The 12,914-nt window shown below is 40.5% G+C and overlaps 1 protein-coding gene across 3 annotated transcripts in view; it reads right to left on the reverse strand.

Annotated features, from left to right (window-relative positions):
- Positions 1-9,050: 9,050 nt before the first annotated feature.
- The window catches only part of NR4A3 (nuclear receptor subfamily 4 group A member 3), a 29,015-nt gene continuing 25,151 nt past the window's right edge, over positions 9,051-12,914 (reverse strand). For all 3 annotated transcript variants that reach the window (XM_071736971.1, XM_071736973.1, XM_071736974.1), the window contains one exon: positions 9,051-11,303. In XM_071736971.1, coding sequence (XP_071593072.1) covers positions 11,041-11,303 — 263 coding nt within the window. In that variant the 3' untranslated portion in view covers positions 9,051-11,040. The remainder of the gene's footprint in view (positions 11,304-12,914) is intronic.

Consider the following 12,914-nt stretch of genomic DNA (forward strand, 5'->3'; position numbering starts at 1 on the left):
CTCCATTTCTTATACTTCAAATTAATCCCAGTTTCAGAACAGCCAGCTGGTTTTTATGCCAGCATGTGCAAAAGTAGTAAGGGAAGGTACGGAGATTTGGCTTCATCTTCCCAGACAAACTACTTTTAAAGGTAGATGCTAAATCTTGCTCAAGGCGGAGTACAAGCCTTCTGTTCACATAAACTTAAATTCTGTGAACATCCAAAGATCATGTATGCTATTTTAATTCAAGCATATCAAGAACATTTACAGACATTTAATTTTCTGTGTAATAATAAAGAGAGGTGGGCCCACATCAACCTTGTCAAGTTGAATAAGGCCAAGTGGAAGGCCTTGCAGATGGATCAGGGCAATCCCAAATGTGGATACAGTCTGGGCAATGAATCGATTGAGAGCAGCTCTGTGGAGGACTTGGCAGTATTGGTGAATGAAAAATTGCAAAGTGAGATCACAGCTCAAAAAGTCACCTGTATCCTGGGCTGCATCAAAAGAAGCATGGTCAGCAGGTCAAGGGGGTGATTCTCCCTCTCTACTCTGCTCTTATGAGACCCCACCTGGAGTTCCATGTCCTGTTCTGGAACCCCCAGCACAGGAAGGACACGGAGCTGTGTGAGTGAGTCCAGAGCAGGGCCACAAAGATGATCAGAGGGCTGGAGCACCTCTCCTGTGAAGACAGACTGAGAGAGTTGAGGTTGTTCAGCCTGGAGAAGAAAAGACTCTAGGAAGACTTTATTGTGGCCTTCTAGTACTTTACAGTGGTCAACTGGAAAGACGGGGAGGAGCTCTTCATTAGGAAGTACAGTGATAGTACAGGGGGTAACAGCTTGAAACTGAAAGAGGGTAGATTTAGATTAGATATTCAGAATAAATTATTGACTGTGAGGGTGATGAGACACTGGAACAGGTTGCCCAGGGAAGCTGGGAATATCCCCTCCCTGAAATTGTTCAAGGAGAGACCGGATGGGGCTTTGAGCAACCTGGTCTAGTGGGAGGTTTTCCTGCCCATGGCAGGAGGGTTGCATGAGGTGATCTTCAGAAGTCCTTTCCAACCCAAACCAGTCTATGATTCTACACTAATTGTGTATTACAGTTTTCCAATTGAATTAGTCCCCAGATTTACTCAGAAGACTTACCAAACTCCATTTTGTTAGTCTGCTAACAATGAAAGAAAGCAAATTTATGATGAGATCACCAGCAAGAGTAGGGGTTTCACTTCATCAGGCATATTCAGGGTAAGAAAGAGATGTGCCTGCTGAGCAAAGTAAAAGATTCCCCTTCTGTGAATTCCCTTGAGAATAACTCCCAACTGGACATCAAGCTGCCTTCTTGATAACAAAAATATCCAAATAAAACCGAGCAGAGAAAATGTACCACTATTGTCTTAATTTGGAAAGGAAGACAATTGATCAAACTGGTTAGATTATATTAATACTCTGAGCCACTGTAAGTTACTAGAAAATAAGGGAAAATAATGGAAACTTCTAAAGCCTTTTGTTAGGATACAGGTGAAATATAATTTGCTTCTAATTTAGGAAGGATTTTGTATGTTATTAACAGAAACCAGTTTTTCAATGATAAATTCTGAGTCTGATCACCATCTTCTTTACCTACAAAATGGGGAGGTAACAAGCCTCTTAAATGATGGAAAAATGTCTCATAAAATGAGGAGAAATTGAGAGTTCATCTTTACAATAAATTACTGAATATTTTAGGAGATTGTACTCTAAGCCAGGGCAGAATGACTGTAATCAACAAGGAGATTGTACTACAGTAAACCATGTAATATGTTACAAAAGCAAATAAAGGATTTAGTTTAATGCAAGTCAAGAGTGAACTGCTGGATGATACCTCATATTCCAAGAGATGCTGAGACAAGCTAATGTAAAGGTCTAAAGAAAGCCTTCACTGAATAAAATTTCACTAAATATACTCAGAAGTGTATGGCTTGCCTCTGTTTTTTTAAGGGAAGTCTGAACTGTGCCAGCTTGCCCAGTTTTTGATGGCACCTCCCACAGCAGCTCACTGCAAGGATCAGTTTTAAATCCTAGAACCAGTGCTTTGGAGAAATTTGGACCCTCCAGTGTTTGGGTCCTCATTTTCATGACTGAACTTTGTTCCCCCTATCCTTAATTTCAAAAGGCATAATGAAAGTGGTGGCAGGGCTCTTTGCAAGCTTTGTGAACTGGGTATGAATCAAGAATTTCCAAATGGAGTAATCTTATTATGTGAAGATTCCCACCTGCTGTAGAAAGCTGTGTAATATTCAGCATGGGCATCTGCTGATTTTTGTTAGATTGCTGGCTCTTGGAAGCTATGGAGCTGGGGAACAGATTTAAGTCATGAAAATAAAATGCTGGTGCTGGAGGGCTCTGGGTTCAAATTCTGCTTAAGTAGTGATGCTGCATTTTAAGCTGATCTCTTGAGGGAAGCTCAATGAAAAGTATTTGCAGTGACTGGGCAAGCTGACACAGTTCAGTCCTTTGGAAAAAAATCAGGACTGATTGCACATTCAGACACAGAATTACATCCACTTTAGACCTAAGTGATAGCTTTCAGAGAAAGGCTTTTCAAGATAAGTTATCAAGGACAGCTGAACCTGAGAAACTAAAAAAACTGATGCCATGTACTTAATGGAAATCTTCAAATTTTCTCACAAAACATGAACTTTTTGTAAAAAAAATACAGGTTTGCACCATTCCCTCAAAGCAGAATCTCTTTTCCTGAGGTGGAGTTGTTAATGCAACATGACAAGGCTGCAGAATCCTTCTGTTGGCCTTTCAGGGGCAGAAAAAAATCACAGAAACCTAATAAATACGTTGGGAAATGCTATTTGGCATTAGCATTTTCTACATTTCCATAGCACGTTTTTTCTTTCAGCTCAAGTAAAACATGAGGCCTGGTTTGGTCTGCCCTGCCATGTTGTTTGGGCTGCAGCTTCCCAGACATGAGGAGTTGGCATAAGGCAGGAATTCTGTCAGTAGCAGTCATGCCATGCCCGTCTGCTTCTTCCCTCTGCGGAGCCTTCTCTTCCCTGGGCCAGTGGCAGGGGTTGTGTGGATGGGAGGAGAAACAGAGCAAGAAACTCATCTGAGTGAAAACTAAACAGGTTTTCCCTGGTGGGATCTCATCTCTGCTCCTGTGAGGCCCCACCTGGAGTCTTGCATCCAGCCCTGGGGTCCCTGGTATCAGGAAGACACAGACCAGGTGTGGGAGCAGGTCCAGAGGAAGGGCACGGAAATGATCCGAGGATTGGAGCACCTCTCCTATGAGGAAAGGCTGAGGGGTTTCAGCCTGGAGAAGATAAGGCTCTGGAGAGGCCTTATTGTGCCTTTTCACTATATAAAGGCTGCTTTCTAGTAGAGTCCCTCAAGGGTCAGTACTGGGACAAGTACTAGTCAGTATATTTATTGATGACCTGGATGAGGGAACAGAGTGGCTGTCAGCAAGTTTGCTGATGACACAAAAGTGGGTGGAGAGGCTGAGACCCCAGAAGGCTGTGCTGCCATTCAGAGGGACCTGGACAGGCTGGAGAGTTGGGCAGGGAGAAATTTGATGTATTACAAGGGCAAGTGTAAAGTCTTGCATCTGGGAAAGAACAACCCCAGGTACCAGGTTAGGTTGGGGACTGAGCTGCTGGAGAGCAGCAGAGGGGAAAGGGACCTGGGGGTGCTGGTGGATGGGAGGATGAGCATGAGCCAGCAATGTACCCTTGTGGCCAAGAAGGCCAATGGCATCCTGGGGTGCATTAGAAGGGGGGTGGTTAACAGGTTGAGAGAGGTTCTGCTGCCCCTCTACTCCGCCCTGGTGAGGCCACATCTGGAATATTGTGTCCAGTTCTGGGCCCGTCAGTTCTGGAAGGACTGGGAACTGCTTGAAAGAGTCCAGCACAGAGTGACCAAGATGATGAAGGGAGTGGGACATCCCCCTTATGAGGAAAGGCTGAGGGAGCTGGGGCTCTTCAGCTTGGAGGAGAATGAGGGGTGACCTCCTCATTAATGTTTATAAATATGTAAGGGGTGAGTGCCAGGAGAACAGAGCAAAGCTTTTCTCAGGGGTGACTAACAATAGGACAAGGAGCAATGGTTATGAACTGGAGCATAGGAGGTTCCATATAAATATTAGGAAGAATTTTTTCACTGTGAGGGTGACAGGGCACTGGAACTCTTTTGAATCCTAATGCCATATCCTATTTGTACAGGAGTAGCCTGCAAAGCTCCCAGTTGAAATACAGGGCTCATTGTGCCAAGTCCTTTTCACACACACCTCCTGCTCCAAAAGAAATTTACAATTAATGGAGCAAGACTGAGGAAAAAAATATAGTTGCTCTACAGGTAGCACTTTTTGGATAGAGACATGTAGAAATTTCCTTGTCACATGGCAACTTTGGAAATGTTAAAAATTTAACCCAGATTCTGCCATACTTGCAATTGCTTTAAAAAAATAAATCCTTCCTCTCTCATGCCATGAGTCAGCATATTTTTCCCGATTGCCAAATTGCTTGGGGAGGCTCTAACCTCACATATTTAGTACATTCTTCCCACAGCCCTCACAGATGCCTACAGATGTCAGCTTCAATCAGACTCATCCAGGACTGCAAAACACATCAGGTTCATACCACTAGGATGCACGTTAAGACGGTTTAAAAAGTTAAACCTCCAAAAATTGCTGTGTTCTGCACTTATCAGGCACATAAGGCTGCAAATGGCAGCATTTTTCACAGGCTGCCTTAAAGTAACAGCCTAGATATTAGTCCAATATTGGTTTTAAACTTAAAAATTTTGAAACCATAGGAAGTTTTTGGGAAGTGGACTAGTGCTTAGAATCTCAAATTGCAGCTCCCTCCTGCTGTGAAAAGCTGTCAACATCTAGTCAGTGGCATCCAAACTGACCTTGCTAACCTGTACAGCATAACATATAAAGCAAAGGATGATAGTCCAGCTGTATGTATAGTGATTACCATCAGAGTAGGTGGTAAGAAAAAATGAAAAAAGATCATATAAGAGATTGTGTTTTCAACACTCACTGTTACAAGAGCGATTCGTATGGACTACTTAAAAGACCATAATTTTGCAAGGACAGAAGAGGGAGGAAAAAAAAATTAAATAAAAAATTGCACAGTATTAGAAAGCTGAGGACAGTTCACAGTCAAGGAAATTTTTAATTTTATGGATTAAGACTGTATCAGGTGCTAGTTCAAGTCTGAGCCCATCTTGTCCTGCATCCTGACTGTGCCCAAATCAAACTAGAAAGAGGCTGTGTGGGGTGATCTTGCCTTAAGTATCTCTGGAGCTTAAGAATATACTTACCAGCAGTGGTCTCCAAAAGTTTTGATTGTGCACCCCTGTCTGTAAAAAACTGTTTAGAATGCATGTCTAATGTAATTATTAATTTATAAACTACATACCTGTACTAATGAAGTCCTGTATTTTCTTCCTGTGCTGCAATGGATTATCTTACAGAACCCCTGGGCTGCATTCATCCCACTTTGGAAACCACTTGTCCCAAGTAAACAGCCTCAAGTTGTGCCAGTGAAGGTTTAGATTGGATATTAGCAAAAAATTCCTCCACTGAAAAGATTATCAGGTTGCCTGGGGAAGTGGTGGAGTCACAATCCCTGGAGGTATTTAAAAGACTCATAGATGTAGGGCTTTGGGATATGTTTTGGTGATTGACTTGGCAGTATGCCAGGTTAACAGTTGGACTCTATGATCTTAAAGGTCTATTCCAATCTAAATGATTATTTGAAAATATTGAACAATGAGGAAAAAAAAGGCTTTTTTTCCCCATGGTCTCTTCTGCGTGACTTCAGAATCTTGTACTTGACATTAAAGGAGTTCCACCATTTGCACATAAATACCTTGCAATATTCATAATATATAACTACAGCTGCAATTACACCCTTTTTATTTTAAGAAAAACCTTGCTTTTGTGAGCTTAGATCCAAATCTTGATCTGTCTGACTTACACAGACATTTCACAATTTTGATGTATTCAAACCTCTTCTGTAATCAAATGCAGCCAGACCATTCCATTTTATGAATATCAAAGTAAAAGGTGCCTAGGGTTAAAAGGCAGAACAGGAGAAAAAGTGCTAATAAAGTTTTTCCATATGGTAAGTGAGCTTCCTTTTCTTTTACTTGGCGACTCACTGTGTTGGTAATTCTCATGAATCAAAGTCAGGAATGCAGTTCTCAAATATATCTCCTGCTGCCAAGAATTTGATTAATTGACACCACATTAAGGCAATTACTTCATCAATAGTTTTGTATTTTTAAAAGTTAATCTTTTTTATCCCGTCATAATTAGCGTTTAATCTATATCTTATATATTCCTAATGGTCGCTTTCATTAATTCAATAAAGAACAGCTAAATATTGCTTTTTAAAATACTACCTAGTTTCTACCACAGCTTAGTTCCAAACATGTGGATTCTGCACAGTCTTGTGGATGACTTGCATACACAGGGTAAATGAGATCAGTTTGAATTCATGGGTTATTTTGAATTTTTCGACGCTTTTACTGTGTTTGCATAAAATTTTATATAGTAGCAGCATAAATTGCCCAGGGAAAGGAAAGGAAAACAAAATGAGAGCATTCACTGGGCACTAGCTCAATAAACAAAAGATTTTATTCCCAGCTCTGTGGCTGAAATGCTATATGCCCTTGGGCATGGCACTCTACTCCTTTTTTTCCTGTGTTGCTCCTCTTACTTTTTCTTTTGTCTATTTGGACTGGACTTTCTCCTGGGTGGGTATTGGAGGTGCTATTTAGGGTAACTAGCACAATGGGGTCCTGCTCTCTTTTGTGGCCTCTAGGTGTTGCTATAATACAAATAATTAATCAAAAGACAAGTTTTGTGGTCTCCACAGAGGGTGTTACCAATTTTTGCCAGAGCCATGCTTAATTTTATGCAGCCAAACCTTTCTCTCTCTCTCCTCTCTGCAATATAATTTTATCTTTGTACACTGGACAACTGCACCTGAATGTGAGAAGGTAGGAAAGCCATAAAAAGACATTTGACTCACCTCAAACTAAAGTTGCTTGTTTTGGGGTGCCTTGATGCCAGCTACCTGTCCAAAGATGGTGTCTACTGGAGGAACCCTCCACCATATTCCTGCCTCAACCCAACCCTTCCCTTCCAGAGCCAGTCATGGGGCACCACATCCAAGGGCTCTGCCAACAACATGGTTTAGGAATGCACGCCAGGCACACATAAGGACACGAGTGCAAGTGGTCCAGATCAAGACACAGTTCTGTCCCCATGACTAAGGACACAACTTATGGACCCTGAGGTAATTAAAAATTGAGATAATTGCAGGTGTAGTGAGTATAAGCTTGGTGTTGTAGGGTGAAAATTCAGATGCTGGTGAAGATTGGTCACAAGATCTGTGTGTTTTGCCTAACAGGGGACTACTATGCATTGCCATTATTATAAAGGACTTTAAGATTTTTAGTTTAATTTTTAAAATAAGTCACAGGAAAAAAAAAAAAAAAAAAAGCAACAAATAATTGGGAAGAGTTTGAGTAACCCTTTATTTTGCCACATTTCTGAAGAAGGAACTACTGATCCTGCAGGCCATCACAGCACATCATTTGATACAAGCTCCAGCTGAGCAGTTCCTGCAGATCAGCTCTCCTGGAGGTGCCGGAGCCACCGGTACTTATGGCAACACCCGAACAGTGGCAGATGCCTCTCCAAACTGCACTTGTAGGAAATGCCTTTGTAGCCAAACAGTTTTGTCTAGCAGGGGATAAACGATGCCTCCTGCAAATCAAAAAGCCTGGTAAGGAAAAGAACTGGATGCACATTTAAAGAAAATGCTGCAGGCACCTGCTGGGGCGATGTCTTTCCAGGATTTACTGACACAAAGCGGATGAAAATGTGGTCAGAGCTCTGTCCTCTTTCTATCCAAACATAGGTGCTATGAGACCATGAGCCCTCTAGTCAGCCCTTGCCTCCCTTGTGGCCATTTCCATCTGTGAGTTAACTGCAATCTCTTCCTGGCATAAAGGAGAAGTTCAGGGAGGGGCAGGTGGTCTCTTTGCTCTGGTCCGTGTATAGTTCAGCCTCTGGGGCAGCCGTGGTGCAGCTCTCAATATCAAATTGAGATTGCATAGCCAGAAACTGCAGGTTTTATTGTATTTATGTAAAAGCTATTTTAATCAAAAGACTAGCCATTAAATTGCCAGTGTTCTTAAGCATGCTTCACCAATTTTTCCACTTTTAAGACTTGAGCAGACAATTTTTTAAATGTTTTATAGATGATAAAAAATTCACATCAGATTTTAACAGAATTAAGCATACTTATTCAACACACATGGGGCCTCTGAAAAAAATGTTATTCAATTTAATAATTTTAATTTACATTGTATATGTACAAGAGCATTTCTTTCAACCCACAGGTTAACACCACAAAAAAAAAAAAAAAAAAAAAAAAAAAAAAAAAAAAAAAAAATGCGGTCAGCGAGTGAAGAATCTCTTGAAACACTGTTGTCTGAAATAAAAGCAAGGCACTCTCCCTTAACACCTGATATATTCCTGAATTCTGCCTGGACAAAGGCATGTTCCCACTGAGAGAGCTCTAAGGAAAGTAGTAGATTTATTCTGAGTTAACTCTTTCTTTTACCACTGTGACCTGTCACTGGTTGTACTCTAGGATGAATCTGAAGTGGACATGAAGGACAATTCCACAGCTGATGGGATTTGGGAGAGTATCACAGTTAAGACTATCTATGGAAGACTGGAGGACACCGGCTACACGAAATCTCACACAGGGCTCTGGACCTGCTACCTCCCACTCACATCCAACTTAATAAATAAACCTTGCTCAACCAAAAAGCAATTTTACTGTACTATGCTGATTCGCCTGAAGCCTTTGCGAGGGCCCACTTGCAAGAGGTGTCTGTAAGCCCTCATCTGGCTGGTGCTCAGCACCTGGCAGGACCTGTCCCTAGATAAAAGTCATTTCTCAAGGGACCTTGTGTCTTACACAAGGAGACAAAAGGAAACCTACTTCTGGATTTTGTGTCTATGTGGTTTTGTATGCGCACATGTGTGTGAGTGTGTGTGTATATATATATATGTATATATATATATATCTAGTATATACAAAAGGAAATTCAGTCAAAATATATTTGTCTTGCTGGTCAGGCTTGTTACAGCAACCTACAAGAAACATTAGCTTCTCTGATATTTAATTATGCTATTATGTTTGCACATAAGCTTAGAAGTCAATACAAAAAGCAATACTTTTCCAAATATTATCTGCAGGTAAACCGGAAATATTAACTATAGTGATTAGAAGTCTGTTTCCCTATTGACACTACTATAAATCTTGATATAAGAATAATTTTTTCATAAAAGCACATCCAAACATAGTAAGTGATAAAATACCAGATTACTATTTGAAAACCATACAGTGACTCGATATCTGGGTTATCCTTTGCAGCAATTAGGCAATTCATTTGGCATCTGTTTGATTGTATAATTTAATTTCCATATAAACAGCATAGTTTAAAAAAAGACAAAAGCTAGAATGTTTAAAGCTAACAAAAGATACAGTGACATCAGGTTGACATTCAAAAATTTCCTTAGCAAAATGACCAACAAAATTTTGACTTAATACAGTGCATATAAACTTCTGTAGAACTAAACTTTTTAAATATTATTTGAATTTAGCAAAACATGAGCAAGATTTTAATATCAAAGTGCTAAACAGTACTGCCTTAGAAGTCACTGCAAATAAACTGTAAAATAACTCTGCTTGTGATTTGACAGATATTTTATATACAAATGGTTAATAAAAAGACACGCGCACACACACGCACACGAATATAGGTATATACATATATATATACACATTATATATATGTATATAGTTTTCCAACTGGTGTATCTGAGTCAGTGTGAACACCCCATTTCGTTATCATGTGTCACAGGGCTCCCATGAGCTGGCAGTCATTGCAATAAATACAGGCAAAGCCATTACAATATACCATGCATACAAACATTTATACAAATAAAGACACTATGCAACAAATTATTTCATATTAATATGGCATCAACAGTATAAACATACAAAAAGGAGTACGAACACGGAATGTTTAAACGCAGCCCACTATATCCTTCCTAGCACTTACATTCATACTATTTTACAAGACTTGCTTGTTCTTGAAAACCACCTGTCTGTTTACTAACTAGTTGCTTATGTTAAAAGTCTAGACCTGAACTATCCCTGATGCTGACCCTGTATGCTCCAACCACTACTTAGTCAGATTTCCTTAGCTAAGGAACAACTGAGCCACAGTTGCTCCTGTGTCTTCCACATACATTTGTCAATAAGTCACGCTACGTGGAATCAAGTTTGGAAAACTCGGTCAGGTAAGTTAGTGCATGTAATTCTCTCACTTGATTTCTTCCGCTTGTTTCCATAGTAAAATAAATTAGTTAATAAACGAGACTTAGTAAGACAGCACTTTAAAAAATTGCACTTGAACATGGGAGCTAACAGCCATTGTCATTTTGCTATATTCGATTTGTATGAAATGTTCAATTGAATGTACTTTCTAAAAAAGTGAAATTTTTGTTTCGATTGTGCTGATGTATGTGCCCTTGATGCAGGAAGTATGCTAAAGGTATCCTCACAAAACACATACTACCCTGGCAAACAACTATTTGCTGTTCTCGTTTTTAAACACAGCTTCTACAATTTTATTCCTCATACACCATGAGGTGCTAAACAACAGATTTAAAACAGTCATGTTAACCCTTAACTGCTGCTGGGATAGCATTGTCCAAAAGTGCCATATTAGCCATTTAAAAAACCCAAATCACACAAAAAAAGAAAACGAAGAACACAACCCCAAACCAGTAAGCCAGTTAAGTTTCAGGCCTCAGGTTGTAAGGACAAAGCGCCAGAAAAAGACCTCTTTTTAGACCTGGAGCTGCTTTTCTGTTACGTGAGGACAGAAATGTAAGCTGTAAGTCACGATCCATTTGCCTGCTCTGGTGGGCATTTGCCTTTCAGGAGGGTGGTTCGACTCAGAAGGGTAAGGTGTCCAGAAACAGCCTGTCAATAATGGAAGGGGCTGGCACCAAATCTTCCAGTTTCAGGTAAAAGATGCGCTGCAGTCCCAGTGTGCAGAGAGAACGCAAGTCAGCCAGAACACCCAGTACCTTCGGCTCTGCAGACTCAAGTGGTTGTCCTTTGTTTTGGCAACTGAAAGTTAAGTGATCTTTCAAACTGCTTGTGATCTTGTTGCATAGCTCTTCCACTTTCTTTGGTTCTTTTAATCCATGTCGTTCTGCAAAGAGGAAGAAAAAGCCATCATCTCAGCATGCCCGCCACAAATTGAGAGGACTTGTTTCCCCCGGTGTAATCCAAGCCCATATTCTGGTATTCAAAGCAGAAAATGCTTTGAAAGTGCAAGATTTCTCAGAACAGTTTGGGTTATACAATGACAGTTAACCTTTCTGCCACACAAAATAAGAGATGGCAAGCACCCTTTTTGGCTGCTAACACAGGCAGCAGAAATGCTCAATTACGATTACAATTCTAGTACAAGGAGTCCAAGCATCCTGCTTATCTCGCATAATTTTCATGATATGAGACAGAATTAATTGGGTGATTTTCCAGCAAAACTATCACAGGAGGTGTTTTGGAGATTTCCGTGCTTCCCCACCAGTCGTGAATGCTCAATAACTATGGCAACCATTATTTATTCAGTGAATTCAAGTGGAGATCGATATCCTTAGCCAGCTCCATCAGCGCCAAGCCTAGAATTCCACCAGGAATTTGCAGACACTCTTGTAAGAAGCTAAAGGCACCTTACCACCCTTTGTTATTTTGATCAGCTGCTGCTTTTTAGTTTATTCATCTTTAAAAGGTCTAAGAGAAAAGGAGCCTGGAAGTTAACTACTTTGTTTTGACTGAGCAATGCCTAAAATGAGAAGGCAGCTGCGTTATCCATCACCAAAACCTCAGCGTTCCTAAAAGGAAGGGGGTTTGTCCCCCTTAGAATAGTCTTTTTAGATGCTACAACCATGTTAAATGCACTGACAGTTCTTGAGCATAAGTCAAATGAATCAGACTTATGATTCATTAAAAGCTCTTTACTGATAGATAGGGAAAGCTACTTTTCAGCTCTTTACTATTAAGATTTAGTGGTTAAATTCATATAATATTTCAGAAAAAAAAATTGTGATTTTTTTGATTTGCCTGTGACTTTGAAATTTAGAGGTAAGAAAGAATGTCCTTAACAGCAAAGTCATAATAATTTACAGATGAAATAGAATAATACTGGATAGAGCAGTCTAGGAGAACACAGGTTAAATGAATTTTAACCAGCTAGACATATAAAAACAGTGACAGCACCAGATGAGAGTGACTAATTGTAGCAGACCCATATCTGATGCATTTGAAGTTGTCTGCCTTCCCTGATCTGCTCCCCTATCCCCAGCAGCCATATGGTGCCCACTGCCCTCAAGTCTTGTTCCTCCACTCCAGGAGGAGCATGAAACACACTTTCTCTGTCCATCCCCTAACAAACAGTGAAAAGAGTACAGTTTTCTTTCCTGCCAAGAGCAGGTGTGATGCCTGCACAAGGTGCAGTGGTGCCTTGCCCAGGCATGTGTATATAAACTCCTCGTTGCCTCCCCTTACTGCCTGGTTTTGGCCAGATGTTCTTGAGAAACCAATAAAACAGATGGGATTCAGTGGAGTCAGTCAGAAATATAAAGGTCTGATTTTCCACTGATGTTCCCCCATTTTACACTTTTTTCAACTTTGTTGGCTTAGGCAGAGCTAGTTCCTGAAGAACAAGAGCTTGGGATCAGAATGAGAGATGCAGAGACGTGTGTACATCTCTGGCCAGAAGCTACTGTGCTCTCATTTAAGTGCCATCAATCTGCCCTGT

Source organism: Heliangelus exortis, chromosome 2, assembly GCF_036169615.1.
Source record: "Heliangelus exortis chromosome 2, bHelExo1.hap1, whole genome shotgun sequence".
In the NCBI taxonomy this organism is placed as follows: Eukaryota; Metazoa; Chordata; class Aves; order Apodiformes; family Trochilidae; genus Heliangelus; species Heliangelus exortis.